The sequence below is a fragment of the Cebus imitator genome, unplaced genomic scaffold (assembly GCF_001604975.1).
Source record: "Cebus imitator isolate Cc_AM_T3 unplaced genomic scaffold, Cebus_imitator-1.0 Scaffold18, whole genome shotgun sequence".
Taxonomy (NCBI): Eukaryota; Metazoa; Chordata; class Mammalia; order Primates; family Cebidae; genus Cebus; species Cebus imitator.
This window is the reverse complement of record NW_016107333.1, coordinates 11,355,421-11,378,619: the sequence shown is the minus strand read 5'-3', so window position 1 is coordinate 11,378,619 and position 23,199 is coordinate 11,355,421. Positions and strand designations below refer to the sequence as shown.

The following is a 23,199-nucleotide window of genomic DNA, read 5'->3' as shown; positions in this document are numbered from 1 at the left end:
AGCCATGAGTACAGAATGTCTTTCCTTTATTTAAATCTTTAATTGCTTTCAACAATCTTTTATAGTTTTCAGTATACAAATCTTATACAATTTTTTCACAAATCTTTCACAGTACACAAATCTTTTACAATACTTCTTTTGTTAAATTTATTAACTATTACTTTTTGGGGGGTTGTTATAAATTGAGTCATTTCATTAATTTAATTTTTAGATCATTCACTGCTAATGTATAGAAATACAATAGATTTTTATCGATTTCATATCCTGCCATATTGTTGAACTTGCTTAGTTCTGTTTTTTAGAGGATTCCTTAGGATTTTCTATATACAAGATCTCATGTCATCAACAAATAGAGATATTTTACTTCTTACTTTCTAATCTGGATACCTCTTATTTCTTTTTCTTGAGTGATTGCCCTGGCTAGAATATCAAGTACAATGTTACATAAACGTGCCAAAAGCAAAAGCAAATATGCTTGCCTTGTTCCTGATCTTAAGAGGAAAGCACTCCATCTTTCTCCATTAAGGAGAATGGTAGCTGTGAGCTTTTTGCAGATGCTCTTTATTGGCTTGAGAAACTTCCCTTTTATTGTTTGTTTTTTTTTGTTGTTGTTGTTGTTTTGTGTTTTTTGAAACAGAGTCTCACTCTGTTGTCCAGGCTGGAGTGCAGTGGTATGATCTCGGCTCACTGCAACCTCCACCTCCCAAGTTCAAACGATTCTCCTGCCTCTGCCTACCAAGTAGCTGGGATTACAGGCATGTGCAATCAGTCCCAGATAATTTTTATAATTTTAGTAGGGGCAGGGTTTCACCACGTTGTCCAGGCTGATCTTGAACTCCCAACCTCAAATGATCCACCTACCTTGGCCTCCCAAAGTGCTGGGATTGATTACAGGGGTAAGCCACCATGCCCCAGCCCCTTCTATGTTGAATGTCTTTTTTTTTTTTTTTTTTGAGATAGGGTCTTACTTTGTTGCCCAGGCTGGAGTGTAATGACGTGGCGACAGCTCACTGCAGCCTTGACCTCCCAGGTGGAAGTGATCCTCTCACCTACACCCCCTGAGTAGCTGAGACTACAGGTATATGCCATCATGTCTGGCTAATTTTTAAATTTTTTGTAGAGACAGGATCTCACTATATTGCCCAGGCTAGCTGAATGCTTCTGTCATGAAAGGGCATCAGATTTTGTCAAATGCTGTATTTCTCTACTGAGATGAACATGTAGCTTTTATCCTTTGTTCTTTTTTTTTTTTTGAGATGGAGTCTCACTCTGTTGCTCAGGCTGGAATGCAGTGGCACCACTCAGCTCATTGAAACCTCCACCTTCTGGGTTCAAGCAAATCCTGTGCCTCAGCCTCCCAAGTAGCTGGGATTACAGGTGCCCACCACCACACCTGGCTAATTTTTGTATTTTTTGTAGAAACAGTGTTTCATAACGTTGGCCAGGCTGATCTTGAACTCCTGGCCTCAGGCGATCCACCTGCCTCAGCCTCCCAAAATGCTGAGATTATAGGCATGAGCCATCGCGCCTGGCCTCCTTTGTTCTATTGACACGGTGTATTACACTGATTTATTTTCAGATATTAAATCAATCATTCCTGAAATCAATTTCACTTGGTCATGGTATATAATCCTTTGTACACATTGCTGGATTTGGTTTGTTAGTATTTTGTTATGGGTTTTTATATCTGTATTCATAAGGGATACTGGTTTGTAGTTTTCTTGTGATATCTTTGGTATTGGTATCAGGACAGTATTAGCCTCACAGAAGAAGCTGGGAAGTATTCCCTCCTCTTCTATTTTTTGGAAGACTTTCTGAAGAACTGGTATTAATAGAAAATCCTTATTAAGGACTTTTTTAACATATCAAAAAATAGTAAAAATGGTATGAGTTGCTGTGTGTATTTCCGCCTAACTTCAATAATTATCAATAGTCTACCATTCTTATTTTACTTACACTTCACCTCCCTAACACTTTACTCTTTTGGGGGGACTGAAATTATTTTAAAGTAAATACCACACATATCATTTCACCTTTAAATACTTCAATGTATCTCTCTAACAGATAAAGACTTCTTTTTTTAACATAAGCAGAATTATTTCACCTAACAAAATTAGCAGTAATTCCTAATGTTATCTAATACCTAGTCCATGCTCAAATGTTTAGAATGTCTAATACCTAGTCCCCAAATGTTAAAAAATATTTTTTAAAAATTAGTTTGAATCAAGATCCAAACAAGGTCCAATACTGCATTTCAGTTGGCATGACTGTTTCCATAACAGCCTCCTTCTCCCTTTTCTCCCCATGCGATTAATTTATCCTATAAAATTTTTTCATATTCCAGTTTTGGCTGCTATATCCTCATGTGTCTGTTTAACTCATTCTTCTGTTCTTCACACTTTTAGACTGGGAGTTAGATCTAGATTGAGGTTGCTGTGAACTTACTGTTGCATAATATTAGAAAACAGTGTCTGATTATGCTACTTTTAGCGTTAAAATTAATCAATGGGTTCAGGCCAGATCCACCTGTTATAAAGTCCCATATCAACCTTTACTTAATAGTTTTATCAACCATTTACAATTTGTGACTAGGTACATTATTTCAGCAGAAGTTGCAACATAGTGATTTTCTAATTCTTTCAGTTCTTCCAAGGCTAGGATTTTTACTTTCACAATTCTATACTCTAGGTCTATGATTCCCAAATAGGCTGACACAGCCTCCAGGTGCCATAGTGCAAGCCCTGTGGACATTTTTGCTTGTCATAGTAGTTGGAGGGCCTTATTGGCATTTACAGGTAGGGACCAAAGATGCTGGATGTTCTACAATTCATGGTAGAGTTTCACAAAATGAAGAATGACCTGCATCCCACACAATTTTCAAGTGTCTTGTTAGATATTCATGGAGGTGTAAAGCCTAAATAAATTACCTGAACATAAGGCCATTTTATATATGAACACAAAATATTTTTTTTTCCCTACTACTTTAAAACAAGCACATTTTTCCAGGAATGTTACTATGGTTTACTTGAAGAAATAATATCCAACCACTATTTTGTTTGCAATTCTCCTAATAGCTGTTTACCATTTCAAAAAAGTCATGTTAGTAATAGCAACAGAGTTTTGCATATTTGAGTTGTTGATATAATACATCTTTATACAACAGCTTTTGTCATTGTTGAATTCAAGATAATTCCACACACAGGTGTAAACATCTATGTTCTCCCATGTACTCAGGCACCTACACATGGAATACACATCATCATCTTATTACTCTCTTTTTCTAATTATGTTACAGTTAGGACTTCTTACTGATTTCCCCTGAAATGTGCATGAGGTAAGTTAGATTACCTATGAATTCCATTTCAATATAGTAAAGGATATTTCACAGAATATTTGTTTTGAAATGGGCATTGGGTCTGACAAAGCTGAGAATTACTATTTACTTCAAGTCTAAAATGTTTTCCCAACTTGGCTTCTGACCAGGGCTGCTTATTAAATCTCTCCATCATAGAAAGGTGGTTAGAGCACATCTGGTTACATCACAGCCAGAGCACTGTGCAGAAGTGAGGACACCTAGACTATGTCCTGGCTCTGGCTCTTTATTAGTGGCAGGTGTCCTTAGGCAGGTCATCTCATCTCTATTCCTTTGATAAAACAAGATAGATCGGACAAACCATTTCCAACCTTTTCAACCACTTTTTATTATTCTCCATTCTCTCCACAAGACTCAATATTTTTGGTAAAGATTTTGACAAAGAGATACGCCAATCATTAATTGTAATAATTAAACTGATTTCCAATTTTTAGCTAACTAAAGGCATGTTATTGCAAACCAGAATAAAATAATGATGGTAGTCTACATGTATTAAGTGCTTATTTATGTCCCTCACAGTAAACTCTGTCCCTTATCCCTACCAACAGTATGGTATCACAGTATAGGCTCCAAATTGGTAAGTGCTATCTCAGCTAGAGACTAGGGTCCCCTGGTCCTTGTCTCCTCCCTCAGAGCAGAAGTCTCCAGTCGTAACGGTGCCATCCTGGTCTGCAAAAACCTTGGATGTGACTCACTCACAACCCATGCTACTTTGGAAAACTCCTGAAGTTGATAGAGAGGTTGGAGGACTGAAATGAAATGACATGAGATAATGAAATGAAATGAAATGAAATGAAATGAAATGAAATGAAATGAAATGAGCAAGACACTGGGACTGCATCTCCTCTGGGCTAGTACCTCTGCATCTTTGCATTTTCTCAAAAAGACTGGCCCAGGGCCCTATCTAGACAAAGAGCTCTGGAATGAATTAGCTGTGAATTACCTGGGCAGTGACCCTAGACTACTGCACATTAGCCTCAGAGGCACTGATCCTTAGGTATACTCAGGGGCTCTGTGTGCCCTCTAGAAAGGAGTCAGGCAGCCTTAAGATGTTGGGTAATTAGGGTGACTAGTAGCAGTGCAAGAACTCATACTCCACTTATGTCTCTGCTTTCTAACTCCATGCACCCCAAGACATTGATCATTTTGTTGAAAACACACATGAGCCAGGGATGAGGTCAAGCGGCAGATAGGGATAGCTGGCTGGAATTCCTCTGCAGAAGCATAGGCTTCCCGCAGGATGCTCTGTACTTACCAGGGAGGCTGCCGGCTGGTGTGTGGGTGATGTGGAGGAATCCGGAGTGGGTCCACCTCTCTGGCGGTAGCAGGGGGGAACTCTCGGTGGGGACTGCTTACACTAGCCTTCTCCCACTGCTCATGGATAGGTGTGATGATTCCAGACACAATACGAGACCGAAGCTCCTCACTGTTCTTGTAGGTCCTGCAAGAACAAGATGAAGAGTCAACTGCTTGCAGTTGGCTGGCAACCCTGGAAGTGGTATTCTGGCTGCAACGACGGCGGCGGCCACCCTGATAGCTCCTGGCGTTGCGCTTGGCCTGTTTACAAGTGGGGGAACAGGCCGCCCGGCGGACCTGGGTGAGGGGGGCAACAGCCCCACGCTGTCTCTGAGATTTGGGCCTAAGCTTCTTAGGCATCTGAGTTGCCCCTCCTCGTTTACCACCCCATTAGAAAGAGGTGAGGGTGTAGGGGCACAGGGCCTGAACTGGCTACTCCTCTGTCCTCACCTGCCTCACCCCTCCCTCAGCTTCATTGTGTGTTCATCATGTGTCATCGGAAGGGTCATGGAAGGCAAAGGCTCCATGGGGAGTATGAACCAAGTTCCTGGGCCAGGCAGGCAGAGCTCTGGGGGTTCAAGGTCCAGTTATGTCACTAACTCAGGAGTCCTAGGAAGGTTGCTCCTAACACCTGTCCCATCCTGCCTGGGCCTCTTTTTCTCTGCCTGTAAGAGACAAGTGACATGAGCCACAGCTGAGGTGTGGAGGCAGGCTGAGGTAACAGAGTGGGCAGGACTCCAGGATTCCTAACAACACTGGTATTTTTAAATGAACCACATCCTGGCCCATAAAGCAAAGCTCACAAATGTAAAATCACGGAAATCATACAGTATGTTCTCCAACCATATGGTGGAATCATAACAGAAATCAGAGCAAAAAGTTAATTCTCTAAATACACGGAAATTAAGCAACATACTTCTAGATGATCCTTGGATCAAAGTCCTAAAAAAGAAACAGAGCACTGAATTAAAATGAAAATAAAAACATATGAAAATATGTAGGATATAACTAAATCATTGCTGAGAGGAAACTTCATAGTACTAAATGCTTACATCAAAAAAGAGGAAGGAACTCAAATCAATAACCAAAATTCTGACCTCAAGAACCTAGAAAAAGAAGAGCAAATTAAACCCAAAGCAAGCAGAAGTAATAACGGTAAAAACAGAAGTCAATAAAATAGAAAAGAAAGACAATAGAAAAAATTAATGAAACAATAGGTTGATTCTTCAAAAAAAATGAATAAAATTGACCAACTTCTAGTAAGACTGACAAACATAAAAGGAGAGAAGACACAAGTCACCAGTAACAAGAATGAAACAGGCGATATTACAATAGATCTGTATCTGTAGCCACTGAAAGGACAACAGAATAATAAGAATGACTTAATCTAACAACTCAGAATAGACCAATTCTTAAAAATCACAAACTACAACTCAGCCAAAATGAAATAGATAATCTGAATAATTTCATTAAAGAAACTGAATTACATTAACATTCCAAAAAAAAAAAAAAAAATCTCCAGGCTCAAATAATTTCAGTGGAGAATTCTACCAAACATTTAAAGAAGAATTAACATCAATTTTACAGTCACTTCTAGAAAATATGTGAGGAGGGAATACTTTCCAGTTCATTTCATGAAACCAGTATTACTCTGGTATCCAAACCAGGCAAAGACCATACCAAAAAAATAAAATAAAATAAAAATACAAACTATATCTTAGAACTTATGCACACAAAAAATTCTCAACAAAATATTAGCAAATTGAATTTAAAAATGTATAAAAAGAATTATATACCATGACCAAGTATGATTTGTTCTAGGCATACAAAGCTGGTTAATACTCACAAATCAATCAATGTAATCTACCATATCAATAAGCCATGGAAGAAAAATCATATGGTCATATCAATTGATACAGAAAAAAGCAACTGACAAAATCCCACATGATAAATCCATTTGAGATTTAAAACTCTCCACAGATTAAGAATAAAGGGGAACTTCTTTAACCTGATAAAGAAAAACCTACCCCTAACAATATACTTTATGGTAAAAGTCTGAATACTTTGCCCCTAAGATTGGGAACAAGGGAATAATGTTCTTTCTCGTTACTCTTATTTAATATTGGACATTGTGACCACTGCAATAAAGGAAGAAAAAGAAAAGGCATACATATTAGCAAGTAAATAATAAGACTGTCCCTGCTTGCAAATGACATGATAGTCTGCCCTGAAATTCCCAAGGAATCTACAAAAAAAAAAAAAAAAAATCCTAGAACACCTTGAATTCAGCAAGGTGACAAGATACAAGTTCAACACAGGAATATCAACTGCATTTCTATATACTAACAATGCACATTTGAAAACCAAAACAAAGGACAGAATGCCACTTATAATCATCTCCCTTTCTGCTTTAAACAAATAACAAAATATGTACAGGATCTATATGTTGAAAATTATAAATGACACTGATGGAAATCAAACATAAATCTTAATAAATGGAGAGATAAGATACACCATGTTCATAGCAAGAATGTCAATTCTCCCCAAACTAATCTATAGGTTTAATGCAACTCCTATCAAAATCCTAGCAAGGTTTTTCATGAATATAGACAAGCGCACTCTAAAGTTTATATGAAAAGGCACAGAAACTAGCATAGCTAAAATTATTTTGATGAAGAAAAAGTGGGAGGAATTATTCTACTCAATATTAAGGCCTACAATAATCAATACTGGTAGATTAATACTGACAGAGGAAGAGACATAGAGATCAATGGAAAAGAATAGAGAATCCAGAGATAGAACCACAGATGAACAGACAACTGATTTTTGACAAAGTTTCAAAAGTAATTCAATGAAGGAATAGCAAATGATGCTGGAGCAATTGGACATCCATGGGTAAAAAAATGAGTCTTGACCTAAATCCTACACAGATCATATTCCTACTAAGAACACAGAACCTTGGGGAGCCTACTGCTTGCCTGCCCAGGCTGGGTAAATCCAACTCCTCTTTCCTTTAAATCAGATCAGAGGGAGACCTCTGATCTCCCTAGGCATGTGTAAAATTCAGGCCTGATTAAAAAAACCACCATGTCCTGAAGGAGAAGTTCTCACATAATTCCTAAGCCTTGGCAGAACAACCACCATTTTGGTTGTGGCAAAAGACGGCCTATCATCTCATCTCAAAGAAAGAGTTCAGCAGAATGGAGCACAATAGGTGTATCTTTCTTAGCCAACCAGTTTGCTCACTGAGGAGCACAAATTCCTAGAAGAGGCAAGACATGCCACGATGACCTAACAAAGAGGGCTAGGTGGAGGAAGCTACGGCTGAAAGGCACAGGAGGGAGAGAGGGCCTCTGATCAGGAGGCAGAGCCATACCTTAGCTTTCACTGCCTCAGTTTCCATGGAGATAGTTCCTGATCAGATTTTTTTCTCCTTTGTGTATTTTACTAAGAGCTGGATTATGTGCTGACATTTCATTTCATTCTCAGAAAAACACTGAGGTAGTACTATTGTGTCCCTCATTTCATAGTAATCAAAAAACAAAACACAACACACATCCTCTCCCTCACACACAAATCTCTCAAACAAAAGTACTTAAAAAACAAATAGAGACAGGATCACATTTATCTCTCAGTATTGCTGAGCAGAATGAATGCTCTAATGAGCATGAATGGCCAATATAATTCCTAGATTCTTCCATGGGTTTTGTCAATTTCTCTCCCAATGGAATTCCAGAGTGAAGAAGTCAAGAGACAACACTCTAAATGTTCCTCCCTTACCCACCGAGAGGGGCCGGGGTGTCAGGGTATGTGCAATACCCAGAGGAACAGCATTCTGCTGGCCAGGCCTGACTCATTTCCCCCTTTCCACCCTTTGTCTTCTGTATGCAAAAGAGACCCAAGCCCTGCCCTCAAGGAGATCACAGGCAAGGACAGAAGACCAACTTTAAGGAGGTAATCATAAAATATACGGATTGATTAAATGCTTAAAAAATGACGTTTTGAGCCAGGGCAACACAGCAAGACCTCATCTATACAAAAAATAAAAACCTGTCTGGGCATGGTGGCACATGCCTGTAGATCCAAGTATTTGGGAGGCTCAGGTGGGAGGATCACTTGAGCCCAGCAGGCGGAAGCTGCAATGAGCTGATTGTGCCACTATACTCCAGCCTGCCTGGGCAACAGAGGGAAATCTGTCTCCAAAGAAAATAGTAAAATGTCTTGAAGCTTCAAGCATAGCGGCCAGAGGAAGCTTCTCTGAGGAACTGACATTCAAACTGGTAACCAAAAGATAAATAGGAGTTGGCTACGTGAGATTAGGGAGGACACTCTGGGCAGAGGAAAAAGGTCTGGAGAGGGCAGAAGAATGACACTGTGACTGAAGCACAGTGATGGGGGAAGGCAGTACTAGATGAGATGGAAGGGGTGAGTGCCAGGCTTTCAGGCCTCATCAAGGATTGTGTTCTTTATCCTAGGAGCAGTGAACATTCCCTGAAGACTTTTAACTGTGATAAAATATGCATAAAATTTACCATCTTAACCATTTTTAAGTGTCCGGTAGTGTTAAGCACATTAACGCTGTTATGCAATCACCTACCATCCATCTCCAGATCTCTTTTCATTTTGCAAAACAAATTCTGTACCCATTAATCACTAACTCCCCTCCCCATTCCCCTCTTGCCCCAGTATCTGGCAACCACCATCTACTTTCTGTCTCTATAATTTGACTAATCTAGGTACTTCTTATAAAATCATACAGAATTTGTCCTTTTGTGAATGGCTGATTTCATTTAGCATAATGTCCTCAAGGTTCGTCCATGTTGTAGCATGGGCCAGAATTTCCTTCCTTTTAAAAGCTGAATATCTTGCTGTATTTACATAACACATTTTTTTATCCATTAATCTGTCAATGGACAGTTAGATTGCTTTCACCTTTTGGCTACTGTGAATAACGCATCTATGAACACAGGTGTACAAATATCTCTTGAAGACCTACTTTCAGTTCTTCTGGGGATATTCTCGGAAGTGGACATGCAGTATTACATAGTAATTTTTTTGAGAAATTGTTATATTGTTTTCCATAGTGGCTGCACCATTTTACATTCCCAATGTGCACAAGCGTTCCAATTTCTCCACATCCTTGCCAATGCTTGTTTATTTTCTGGTTATTTTGATAGTGCTCATTCTAATAGGTGTGAAGTGGTATCACTGAAGGGTTTTAAGCCAGAGTTGTAACTATGATCTGATCTATGTTTTAAAAAGATTAGTCCGACTGCTATGTGGGAAATGCACTGGAGAGTGGCAAGCAGGAGGGGAATATGTAAAAGATCTCCTCACATAGACGCTGCATGGAAGAGGGGAGGAGTAGCCAGAATATGGAGGCTGGTGGTTTCAAAGTCTGTGAGGACTGGAATAGGTTCAAAGAGGGTAGTGCTGATTAGATGCTATTATACGTAACAGGGTTTCTGGGTAGTTCTGAGGTTCGGTTAAGGTTTGATAACTGTGCATTTATAGTGATGTCAAGCTTACTCTAAAACCCTGAGGATGGCCGGGCGTGGTGGCTCATGCCAACACTTTGGCAGGATCACTTGAGTGGGTGGATCACTTGAGGTCAGGAGTTTGAGACCAACCTGGCCAACAGCAAAACCTCGTCTCTACTAGAAATGCAAAAACTAGCCAGAGGTGGTGGTGCATGCTTGTAATCTCAGCTACTCAGGAATCTGAGGCAGGAGAATTGCTTGAATCTCCACACTGCACTCCAGCTTTGGTGACAGAGCTAGACTCTGTCTCAAAAAAATAAAATTAAAAAATAAAACCCTGAGGAGGTCAATGAAGATGGGAGGAAAGTCCCTAAAATGGAATAAAGCAGACACAAATCAGCCTAACTACATATAAAACAGATAATTTCATTATACTGATTTAAAAAACAAGCACTAATCTAAGTACCTGGAAGACAATCTTTAGTGGAACACAGTTCCATCCGCCTACATCTTTAGTGAAACACAGTTAAAAGACAGAAAGAACTGGAAAGAAATCATTGGGAACTTTACTTAGTAGATTTGTTCTTGGTAGGGACTAATGCAGCAGTTCAGAAAATACTGGTGTGTATTCTAGGATTACGTAAATGAGTAAATACATTGATGCTATTGGGAATCAGGGCTCTCACCACAGGAGAAGGGAGATACAAGGATGGAATACGAGAAAAGAATCCTGTAGTGTTATATTAAAAATGGAGGTGTCAGTTTAAACTCACAAGGTAAAGAAAATAGTTTCCTAGCTATCTGCTGAAAAGGCCTAGGATCATACTACTCCATGCCAAATATATGACACTCTAGAAAAGGCAAAATTGTAGAGACAGTAAAAAGATCAGGGGTTGCCAGGAGTTAGGGAAAAAGGAGTGGTGAATAGGAGGAGCACGGATTTTTAGGGTAGTCTAATTTGTGTGACATTATAATGGTAGACACACACTCTTATACATTTGTCAAAACCCACAGACTGCACACCACCAAGCTTAAGCCCTAATATAGATGATAGACTTTGGGTGATAATGATGTGTCAATGTACACTCAGCAGTTGTAATAAATGTATCATTATGGGATACTGACACAGGGAAGCTGTGGGTATATGGGATCAGGAGGAAATATGGGAATGCTCTGCACTTTCTGCTCAATTTTGCTTGTACCTAAAATGGACCTAAGAAAATAATGTTTTTTTTTTAAATTATTTTTTAGTTTTGAGATGGAGACTTGCTCTGTCACCAGGCTGGAGTCCAGTGGAGTGATCTCAGCTCACTGCAACCTCTGCCTCCCGGGTTCAAGCGATTCTCCTGCCTCAGCCTCCTGAGTAGTTAGGACTACAGGTACAAGCCATCATACCTGGCTACTTTTCTGTATTTTAGTAGAGACAGGGTTTCACTACGTTGGCCAGGATGGTCTTGATCTGACGTCATGGGCTGCCTGCTTCGGCCTCCCAATGTTCATTTTTTAAAAAAAGTTGGAGATTGGGGTTGGGGGCCTGATGAGGCACACTTCCTTCCAGGAGCTGCTCTGACTGAACTAGTTGGCCTGGTCCATCTTTACTCTGCAGTTACCACAGCACTTGTAGACTCCTGATTCCATCATTTTATTTCATGTGGCATTTCCTATGTGAGTCTCCTCTTCAAATACATTAAAAACAGAAAAGAAAATTAAGAAGTTGTGCCTAGAAGTAAAAGGTTCTTCCGTTCACCTTCCTTAATTTTCTGGACACATCCACCCTATTCCTTATATCTTGCCATTGGTTCTTTCTTTTTTTCCCAGGGAAGAGACATCATTTAGAAGTAAGTACCTGTGGAAGTCACCTAGGTGTTCTGCATCGATATAATCATCCAACTTCAGGGTCAAGTCTGCCACTTGCTGTGAGCCATATTCCTAGATGAGTGAAAATAGAAAATGAGAGACTGGAATATTTCCAGGCTAAGAGTAGGGGGAGTGGAGGGAAAGTAACAAAGTCTTCAACCTAAAGAAATATTCACATATGTCTACAGAGACATATATAAGGACTGTTTATATGAAATACCTTCCTAAGGCTTGGAGACATCTCTGATTTAGGAATATTGTCTTTCCAAGGCAGAGGCTACTTCTCAGGCTATTTTGCAAAAGGGCTCAGGCATGGCAATCGAGGTGTCGAGCTGATGCATCAACTTTGAGCTGCAAGTGAGCAACATGGAGAAGCGGACCCAGCAAGGGGCAGATATCTTGCTAATGAGGATTGCAGCAGAGACCAGGGGATCACATCAGCAGCTTAAGGTTGCACCAGGGCAGACAGAATCAGCCAGTACCTAATACTTGACAGTGGTGGTGGTAGCATTGGTTTACGTGGCATGACTTGGGACACTGCCTCTGGAAATCCAGCCTTAAACCTGTTTTAATGAGCTATCCTGGTTCTTATTGTTTTGTTTTGTTTTGAGACAGAGGCTTGCTCTATCACCCAGGATGGAGTTCAGTGGTGCAATCTCAGCTCAAAGCAACTTCTGCCTCCTGGATTCAAGAGATTCTCCTACCTCAGCCTCCCAAGTAGCTGGGATTACAGGCACCCACCACCATACCTGGCTAATTTTTTTGGTATTTTTAGTAGAGGCGGGGTTTCGCCATGTTGGCCAGGCTGGTCTCCAGTGATCCACCTGCCTTGGCCTCCCAAAGTGTTGGGATTACAGGCATGAGCCACTGCACCTGGGTGATCCTGGTTCTTGTAATAAACCCTTTTTGCTTAAACTAACCCAAGAGGTTTTTGTTGTTTGAAACCAAGAAGCCTATCTGACACAAGATCTAAATGTTCATCAAAAGGGAAAGGAATAAAGAAATTACGGTGCTATGGGATACTGCATAGTAGTTAAAACAAATAAGGTGTATCTATATGTAGTTCCATGTCAAGACCTCCAAATCATCGAGTGAAAAAAAGAAAAGTGCAGCATAATACACAGAGCGGGATACTTTTACATGGTCACACACAAACCACTAAGACAAAAGTTAACAAAAAGAAAGTCACTACCCTCGTGGTACTTACAGTCCCATGCAGAATAAAAGCGAAGCACAAATAAGTACACAATCACAAGCTGCAGTAAGTTTCAGGTAGGAAAATAAAATGATGGAGTAAAGAGTCATAATTTATATATATTTTTTTAGCAGGAGTGGGCAGTCAGGACTGAAATTCTTGAGGAAGTGAAAAATGAAAGAGAATTGTCCAGGTTGAAGGAATGGTGGAGAGCTGTGTGAGGGAGCAGGTGGTGGAGGGGAAGAGCCTTCCAGCACAGGAAATGTGAAGTGCAAGGGCTCCAAGGCAGCGAAGAACTCAACTTATTTAAGGAACTGGAGTAGCCCAATAGGGTTACCTAAGTTTTTTCCTTCCATCTTGTCACTGAATAGATTTACCTTATTTAATATTCCCCTGTTGACAGAAAGCTCCTCCTTCTTAATACCAGGTGGCAAACACCTTTGTGCACAAAGGTGTTCTATACTTAGGGTTCTCACCTTAAGATAAAGTTCCAGAAGTGGGATCACTGGGTAAAGGCTACATGAACATTGAAGCTCTGGATCTGTACTGTTAAATGGGTTTCAAAAGAGCCATTCCTATTCCCATCTCATCAGCACTCACGTCTCAGAGACTCACCAGCACATTGAGGATCATGCTGCTCTCCACGGTGACAGCTTTCACAAGGAGCTTCCTGGACCCATCCTTAGACTCATACCGGAGAACATACAGGTCCTTATTGTTGTTCCACCCAGCTGGCAGCAGTTCTGACTTCTTATCATTGGGACCCGGCTGAGAAGACACCACAGTTGGGAGGAGAAAGATCAAGACTTCAAAACACAGAGCTATAAAGAACCTCATAAGATAAGCTAATTTTACCTTCTTGCTTCACAGATGAAAATGTGGAGGTCAAGAGAAATGACTTGCCCAAGATCCTACAGCAAGTGACAGGCCTAGGGTCTAGGTCTCTTGGTTCCTGTTCTATTGTTCTCTCCCTCATATCGAGCTACCTTTCTGACATAGCCCTGGAGCCTGTCAAGAATCTGCAGCATTGGTTTAATAATTATCTCTTCCCCATCTCTCTGCTAAGAATAAAACCAGTCATCTCAAGGAGCACTGAGAAGTTGTAAGTGGTGTTTTTCAAAGTTTGGACCTTAGGCTAACTGCAATAGGATCACCAAAGTGTTGCCTAAAAACACAGATCCTAATACGCCCCAACTGACTGCAGTCATGTACAAAAATTATAAATAATTTCATAACACACAAAATATAGTACATGTAAAAGATAACAAAGAATTATAAAATGTCACTACCACCAGCTTAAGAAATAGAACATCAGCAATACTGCTAAGCCTTGGGTAGTACACTCCAATAAATCTCCCTCCTTCCCCTTCAAGGGTAACCACCACTCTTAAAAACTTTCTTTACTTAGAGTTATATTACTACACATGCAATGATAAAAATATATTATTTCAAATGTTTTTGAATTTTAAATAAACAGCATCACTTCTGTCATTTGCATTTTTTATTCAGTATTGTTTTTGGAAATTTATCCATGTCAATGCATTTAACTACAGCTGATTCACATTCACCGCTACACAGCATTCTGTACGACTATGCTGCAATTTATACATCTACTTGTTGATGGTGATTTGGAGTATTTCCAGTTTATTTGTTTTGCTATTATAAACAATGCTGCTATGAACATTCTTGTACACATCTGGTACACATTTTGAGCCAGGGCAACACAGCAAGACCTCATCTATACAAAAAATAAAAACCTGGGCATGGTGGCACATGCCTGTAGATCCAAGTATTTGGGAGGCTCAGGTGGGAGGATTACTTGAGCCCAGCAGGCGATTTGGAGAATCACTTGAGCCCAACAGGTGATTTCTATAGAGTATGCGTGGAGGAAAAGCTTTTAATTTATAAGATAAAGTCAAATTGTTTTCTAAAGAGTTACTAATTTATACTCCCACTAACAATGTATGAGCTCCTGTTGCTCCGTGTAGTTGGCAACATTGCTATTGTTGCTTGCCAACCTAGTGGGGGTAAAATGCTTGCCATTTTCATGCTTGTTAGCCTGTGGGTGTAAAATGCATCTTTTATTGTGAGTTGCAATGTTTTCCTTTCATTTCTTTTTAAAAAATCCTAAGACTTTCCTTTCACACTAAAGTTTGAGAAATAGTTCTCAAATTATTTCTACAGGAAAAATAATATAGTGATTTCTAGGTGGGGAAGATTTCTTAAACAAGATCCATAAAAGAAAAAAAAATGCTGCCTTTGAGATTGTTCATAATTTAAAGCTTCTGTTCAACAGAGACACTATGAAGTTAACAGGCAGCCATAGGCTAGGAAGAGATATTTGCCATAGCTGTAAAGAAAATAAATTAATAATCTTTACATAAAGGGAATGCCTGGAAAATGAACAGCAACAATCGGAACTCCAAAAAGTGGCAAAAGATATGAACAAGAAAAACAGCAGCTAACAGTGTCTAAAGAGTTACCCAATTTTATTAGCTATCAGAGGAGCAGAACTGAAATAATGAGATACTAAGTTATACAATTCTGTTATTACCAGTTTTCTATTTTTTGCCAGATGTCTGTATAGGTGTGGGGAGAATGGGAACCTCCAGTCTCCGCTGTTGAGCATTTAAATTTGTACAGCCCCTTTGGGGAGCAATCTGGAAGTTTTTAGTGCAATTAGGTGAGCCGATATCCTATGATCCAAAATTCTTGCTCCCGGAAGAAACCGTGTGCACAGGGTACGTAACAAAGGATCTTCATTACAGTCTTGGCTAGGGTAGTCAAAGTGGAGATAAAATGCAAAATGTGCTTACAGTGGAATATTATATAGCAGTCAGAAGGAACAAGCCAGATTTAATTGTGGTATTACATATAAAATAAAAAATATGATTTAAGAAATGTTCCCCCAAAATGAGGTTTATACTCCAGTACCATTAATGTAAAAATTTTAAAAAGCACAACAAAAATGCTGTAATCTTTGTTCATGGATGTATATTTGTATTGCTCACCATGGGGCAGGTGGACTGGGAATATCTGTCGTTGTTAGAATACAGCAGGAGGGAGTGGGACCAGAGACGAAGAAAACGGAAAAGACAAAGGTCTAGCAAAGCAAAACTTCACATACCCAGGACAAGGGGAGACCGTACACTGAGAACTGCTGGCCTCTCCTCTTTGGTCACCTCTGATGCTCAGAAATCCTTAGTGGAAAGAGATCCCAAATAAAATTCAGGATGTCACAACTGACATGGTTTAAAACCTGGCTGGATGACAATGAAATTCACAGGCCTGAAGCACAGAAATGAAAGTGAGGAAAAACCAAAGTGAAACTAATCAAACCATTCTTCTGAGAAAGAGAAACTATCCCCTCGCCCCAAACTGGGTAAATTTTCTGAATATGTTTAGTGTTTAGTGTTGTGGATTTGTTTACTTTGGAAGCCAGGAATTTGATGACAGCCTCATCTTTGCTCTGTCAAAGGCCTTTAAATTTATATTATCCTCCATGTACAGTATTCAATCCACCAGAGTTCTCTCTTGGAATATAAACAATTTGGTGTGCTCACCACCCCATTACCTTTGGCTTTCAGAGTAACAGAGTCCCTGAAGTGAAGTGAGGCTGATATCTCTAACTGCAGTGGAACTGATGTTCCCCAGTAAACATAGGACAGACCCTGGTGATATCAGGCCGAACATGGCATGCAACTGCCCCGTGAACCCTGACATCAAATATCAAGAGTCCCAGAAAGCCACAGCTGGAAAGTAGCCTAAGTACACAGTCACACGGTTTAACTTCCTCTGATGGAAAATTGAAGGCCTGGGGCCGAGCATGGTGGCTCACGCCTGTAATCCAGTACTTTGGGAGGCTGAGGCAGGCAGATCACTTCAGATTAGAAGTTCGAGACCAACCTGGCCAACAGGGTAAAACCCTGTCTCTACTAAAAATACAAAAGAAATTAGCTGGGCGTGGTGGCAGGCACCTGTAATCCCACCTACTGGGGAGTCTGAGGCAGGAGAATCGCTCGAACCCAGGAGGCGGAGGTTGCAGTGAGCCAAGATCTCACCACTGTACTCTAGCCTGAGTGACAGTGAGACTCCATCTCAAAAACAAGAAAAGAAACGTCTAAGGCCTGAAAGGGGCTGAGAGCTGCCCAAAGTCTCAGCAAGTCAGATGCAGGGCTGTGCCTAGAATTCAGAGCTCCTGGTCGCCTAGGCTATGGCTAGAGAAGACTTTTCCCAGCTAGGTCCACAAGACTGGCCCTACAAGAATTGTCTTCTTAGGGAAAATCCTGGCACTGGAAACATTCTTTAATGGCCATGAGTTTGCCCCAATGCCTCTCAGATAAAACACACCCAGAGAAACTCAAACAGATCATTTTGGGCATTTGCTCTCTTTCATAACAATCCTTAGATTTCCCACAACAGAAAACAAAATTCTCTAACTTACGTTGATGACCACCTAAGTTATCCCTTACCTATCCCCTTGCCACCTAAATCACCTGACAACATTGTAAAGCTCTTACGAGGAGCAGTGCTAACTTCAAGAAAGAAATCCAAATTCAAATATTGGATTTTTGTTGAAGTCAGTGGCTGCATTGCTCTTCTAATGAAGTTTTATGTACACAATTCCCCTATAACAGAGGAGGCAAAACCTAAGAGAAAGTAGGCAATCTAGCTTTCCATTTAACTGTCAACTTGTATAGTCAAGTATATACTCTTGGGACCTTCCTTTCCCTCTTATCACCCACAGACGGGTGGGAACAGGAGGTGGCTGGAGAGGCAACACAAATATCCTCTGAGCTTGGAAAACACCATTGAGGCAGCTGAGCTGGCTGGCCCCAGGTGAAAAATTAAACTTCCTTTTAAATAAACTAACAGGAAAGATGCCTCTCTAGCTTCCACTCTGAATGAAAGTAGACTCAGCAGAAGTGACAGGAGGACAAGTGCAACCTGAGCCCCAATGGCAATCAAGGAGTAAAGGCAGAGAGAAGCAAAAATATACCACACTCTAGTTTGCAATCCAAACACCCATTCCTTTGGGGGTATGCAAGATTTAGTGCTGGGATAGATAGAGGAAAGGTGGCAATTGCATACAAAAACCCCATTCCCCAGGCTCCTGGGTCTCCCCAAAGAAGTCTGAAGCCAGCCTCTTTCTCTGGCCTGCAGAAGCTCAACAAATAGCACCATGAACAGAGAAAAATTAGACGGACCTTTGGGAGTTGGTCAAGGACCTTTGTTTTTTAAAAAACCAGTATTAAAATGAGATCGTATTCTTCCTGTATATTTCATCTGAAAATGTTAAAGCCTTGAGTGTATGGCAAGGGGATATGGCAAGCCTTGAGTGTATGGCAAGCCAGCTAGAAAAAAGTATCAACTTATGTGAACTGATGTCCCTAAACTGTCAAAGTGACCCAGACAGGATGAGTGAGAGTAAGAATGGTGGGAGCAGATCCACAGTGATTGACATTTATTTGTGGAACAGCAAGAAGAGAAGGGCATCAGGCACACCCTCTCAGTCTCAGAACCAAATCCAGTTCTGAGTCTGTCAGAACCCTGACCACCTCTGCTTGGAAAGACAAGGAACCTGTTTTGAGAACCAGAACTGGTTCCTTGTCTTTCCAAGCAGAGATGGACAGGGTTCTGACAGTGTTGCAGAGTAGAAGTAGCTAGCTAGGAGTATGTAAGGGGTGTGAGGTACATGACAGGGGCCAGAGTGCAGAGCAGAGCTGTTCCATCTGAAGGGCAGGGCAATGGGCAGAGGGAGCTAAGGGTCAATGGAGGAGCTCCCAGGTCAAAAATCAATCTTATTCCTCTTCTCAGCCCCGCTGTTCCCTGCACCATCCACATACCAGCTTATTTGAAGAATCTAGGAAAAGTTGAAATAAAATGACTGGGGCAAGTGAAGAGCTGCTAAAGATTAAAAAGCTGGAGTGAGGCAAGTGGGGAGACAAGATTTCTGTTAGGGGAACTATGCATTGAAAGAGGGGCTGCTGTCTTTACCTGGTTCCAAGGTCTGAAATGCTGAAAGGTAAAGTATGTGGAATGAAGAGAAGCACAGAGAAAGGCCAGGGACAAATGCATTTGGGAAGATGAAATGGTTCCTGCTTCCAGGTGTGTGTGTGTGTGAAAGGCTGGCTGTTCTTTTCCATCCTCATCTTCAGCCTTAGAGCCCGTTTGAGAGATGAAGTATGTGAGTGTGGAGGTGGGAATGGGGATCCTGAGTGTGTACCTGGGGTCCCAGCGAGATACATGAGGTCTGGGGAAAAAAAGAGCCAGAAATCCCTGATAGTTCTTATGCTCTGATTCTTGCTGAAGGGGGTAAAGTGTGAAAGGGGTATCGTGGTCTTGGTCTTCAGTTCTAAGAGACAGAGAGGAATAGGGACAGCAGTGAGGGATGGGGGAAAGGGCGATACCTGCCTGAGTGCTCAGAATGTACAAAGCAAGTTTGAAGAGCGGTCCCTTAAGCTATGTCAGGAGAGAAGAATTAAGACTCTATTTGAGAAGCTGAAAAAATGATGAGAGAACTGAGGCAGTCAAAAAGGAGAGGAAGGGTAAAATCTCATTACAAGGTGCAATAGGTGGGGATGTCTGTTTCCCATGGCTGGTTTTGGTTCTGAGACTGAGAGAATATAACAGTGAGGGGCAGGCATGGAGGCAGGCCCTGGTCTCTCAGGGAGCAGATATCTAGGATGATGTGGATGTGGGGGATAAGGGTCACAGGGAAGAGACAGGAAGGACAGAAGAATGCTAGAGCAAAGAATTAGTGAGTTGGTTGGGCCTAGCAGCCCTGGAACTCTGTGGGAACAACAATGTCCCCAGTTATAAGAGGTAGAGCCTGGGGACGGGAGTGCAGGAGGGGCTGGCCCTGTGGAGGCAGCTATGGGGAGAAAATCTTATATGACCCTCACACCCAGGGTGTATGTGTGTACGACCCTGGGGGTGATTGTTTCCCAGAGCTTGAGTTGGGGATGGCAGTAGCAAGTGGACTACGCTGGGCCCTTTAGTAAAGGGTGAAGGGTGTGTGAGCGCTCTGGGCCCATACTAAGCGGCTCTGCCCTGGGGCTGAGTAGGTCAAAACTCACTCCTGTGGTTGGATCCAGATGTTGGCTGGAGCCTCATAACAGTGTGGTATGAGGGCGGTACTGAGTCAGTCCCCTCACCCCGAGGCTGGGTGGTAAGGAGTTGAGAGGGCATCAGGTGGGTGAGGAGTGCTCTAAGGAGCTAAACCCCTATCTCGATTATTTTCCATTCTATGGAATGCTTGGTACACACAGTCCTAACCTGAGCGGTTGCGAGGCTGTATTGAAGCGAGTTTCTGCCCTTGAGTCTACAAACCATGTTGTGCCAGCTGTGCTGTGAGGGACTCTGGGTTGGGATGAGGCAGTTAAGCACCTCCGACCCGCAGGTTTTACCAACGTTGTCATGAGCCCCAGGCCCCGCACTGGGTTAGGCGGGGAAATCGAGCGCTCTGGACCAGGCCTCCGGTCCTCTGAGTTTGGGCAGAAGACGGTTCCCTCCTCCACCCTGGCCGGCACCGTGGCGTACCTGGTCACCGACACCTAAGCCGTAGTAGCCGTGTGTCACCACTTCCCAATGCAAGAAGCAGATGAGCGCGTCCTGCTTGCAGGTGATGGCCGGCGCAGCCGTTTCGTACAGTACCTCCAGGCCCGCCATGATCGCCCGCGACTTCGGCGTCTGGAGGAAAGAAGGGGGCAGGGGTGGTGCAGTGAGCTGACTCGGCGGCCGTGGTAGCTATAACTCGGCTCCTCTCTTGGGCTGGTTCTGGGAGTATCTACACTCGAGACCAAAATGGAGACGCCCGGGGGCTGGGCGGGGCGGGGCTGCCGGAAGTAGCCCCAAGAACCGGCGCGTCTGCGTGAGGCGCGCCGGGCTGGCAACGCGAGCGCATCGCTGAAAGGTTCCGCCAGGGAGCGCGCGCGGGGCGCGGCGCCTCAAACGGGGAACCGATAGGCACTGCGGGCACGTCGTTCTCCAAGAGGCCACCTTGCTGTGAGCCAGACTTCCCATCCGCAAAATGGGGTAAGCTAGGCCAGGGGAGGGGCTGGGAAATATGGCCAAAATACGTTGTTAATAATTGTTAACACGTACGCAGTGCTTGCTACCGGCCACATTATTCTAAATGCTTTACTTGTATTCATGTGTTTAATCTACACAACCCAACTCTATGCAGTTGATATCAACGATTAATGTGCATTATTGCACAGATGAGGAAACTGAGGCACCGAGGGTTAATGTGACCAAGATGACACAGCCAACAGTGAATGGCTGAGATGGTTATGGGAACCTAGCAGTCTGGCTTCTAAGATAACATTTATTCAGTGTTTATTGTGTGCTACATGCTGTACCGAAACCTTTACATCACCTTCTCTTTTTTTTTTTTTTTTTAAATCATCCAGCCCAAAATGTCAAATATCAACTTGTCAACAACTCTGTGAAGTATGTACCATTATTATTATTATTTGAGACAGAGTCTCGCTCTGTCACCAGGCTGGTGTGTAGTTGTGCAATTTCGGCTCACTGCAACCTCCGCCTCCTGGGTTCAAGCGATTCTCCTGCCTCAGCCTCCCGAGTAGCTGGGACTACAAGTGCACATGACCACGCCCAGCTAATTTTTTGTATTTTTAGTAGAGACGGGGTTTCACCATGTTAGTCAGGATAGTCTCCATCCCCTAACCTCCTGATCTACCCGCCTGGGCCTCCCAAAGTGCTGGAATTACAGGCAAGAGCCACTGGGCCCAGCCAGTGTGTACCATTATTATCCCCGTTTTGCAGATGACAGTGGCTGCGTGTTGAAGCCACTTCTCCAAGAAGACACAACTGCTGCCTGCAGAGCAGAAGCTCCTGACCCACTACCAAATTTCAATCATTTATTTGCCTACCCCCTTTATGATTTTTACCACCCATTACTTCTTCAACAGGTTTCATGAAATCCGCTTACTGCTTTTACCCAAATGTTAGAAATAAGTTTTTGGTGTTGCAAAAGAAATAGCACTCAAACAAATTTTCTTAGCAGGCCAAATTTACTTCTATAGAAGGGTGCTTCTGGATGGAGCAATGGCGAGAGCACAGTGGGCAAGTGAGGGGAAGGGGGTCTTATCCCTGACACAGCTAGTCCCTACTGCTGTGTCTCTCCCCTGTTGGCTAGGATTGGACTGCACAGTCTAAGCTAATTCTGATTGGCTATTTTAAACAGAGCAGGAGTATGTTCCGGAGCGGCGGGGTGAGTTGTTTCCCCTGGGAAGGATGGTTACAGAGCAGGTGACTAAAGATGACTATGGACAAAGCAGGTGATAGAGGCTAGGAGGGGGTTGTTTACTGAAACCAGGAGCATGGATGAATGAGGGAGTTAAACTTTAAAATGGAGAGCAAAGAACAGGGAGACTGAACATACTGACATATTGGTTATTTGAAGAGGAATTTACTGTATCCTACACAAATTTAGTTTCCCCATCCCAGTCACTAAGCTGGTTCAAGCTTCTGCCATCTTTCACTTGGATTCCTGGCATCAGCCTTGGAACTGCCCTATTCTGTTTCTTTCTCCCTCTAGTCTGTACTGTACTCCACAACCAGAGAGATTCTGTTAGAAAACAAGTCAGATCAGCTGGGTGCCGAGGCTCACGCCTGTAATCCCAACACTTTGGGAGGCCAAGGCAGGCGGACCACTTGAGGTCATGTGTTTGAGAGCAGCCTGGCCAACATGATGAAATCCCATTTCTACTAAAAATACAAAAATGAGCCAGTCATGGTGGTGAAAGCCTGTAGTCCCAGCTACTCAGGAGGCTGAAGCAGGAGAATCGCTTGAACTCAGGAGGTAGAGGTTGCAGTGAGCCAAGATTGCACCACTGCACCCCAGCCTGGGTAACAGAGCAAGACTGTCTTTTGCAGAGTAGCCAGGACCACAGGTGCATGCCATCATGCCCAGATAATATTCAGCTAGGACCAGAGGTACACGCCATCATTTGAAACAAAAAAAAAAATTC

The 23,199-nt window shown here is 42.3% G+C and overlaps 1 protein-coding gene and 1 long non-coding RNA gene across 3 annotated transcripts in view; one reads left to right on the top strand and one right to left on the bottom strand.

Moving 5' to 3' along the window:
• The window catches only part of PSMF1 (proteasome inhibitor subunit 1), a 48,772-nt gene extending 27,615 nt beyond the window's left edge, over positions 1-21,157 (bottom strand). For both annotated transcript variants that reach the window (XM_017515397.1, XM_017515386.1), the window contains exons 1-4: positions 20,744-21,157; positions 13,817-13,969; positions 11,996-12,078; positions 4,629-4,814 (exon numbers count right to left, since the gene is read on the bottom strand). In XM_017515397.1, coding sequence (XP_017370886.1) covers positions 4,629-4,814; positions 11,996-12,078; positions 13,817-13,969; positions 20,744-20,872 — 551 coding nt within the window. In that variant the 5' untranslated portion in view covers positions 20,873-21,157. The remainder of the gene's footprint in view (positions 1-4,628; positions 4,815-11,995; positions 12,079-13,816; positions 13,970-20,743) is intronic.
• Positions 21,122-23,199, top strand: part of LOC119468952 — a 68,861-nt gene continuing 66,783 nt past the window's right edge. Inside the window, exon 1 of the long non-coding RNA XR_005197764.1 lies at positions 21,122-21,238. This is a non-coding gene — a long non-coding RNA (uncharacterized LOC119468952). The remainder of the gene's footprint in view (positions 21,239-23,199) is intronic.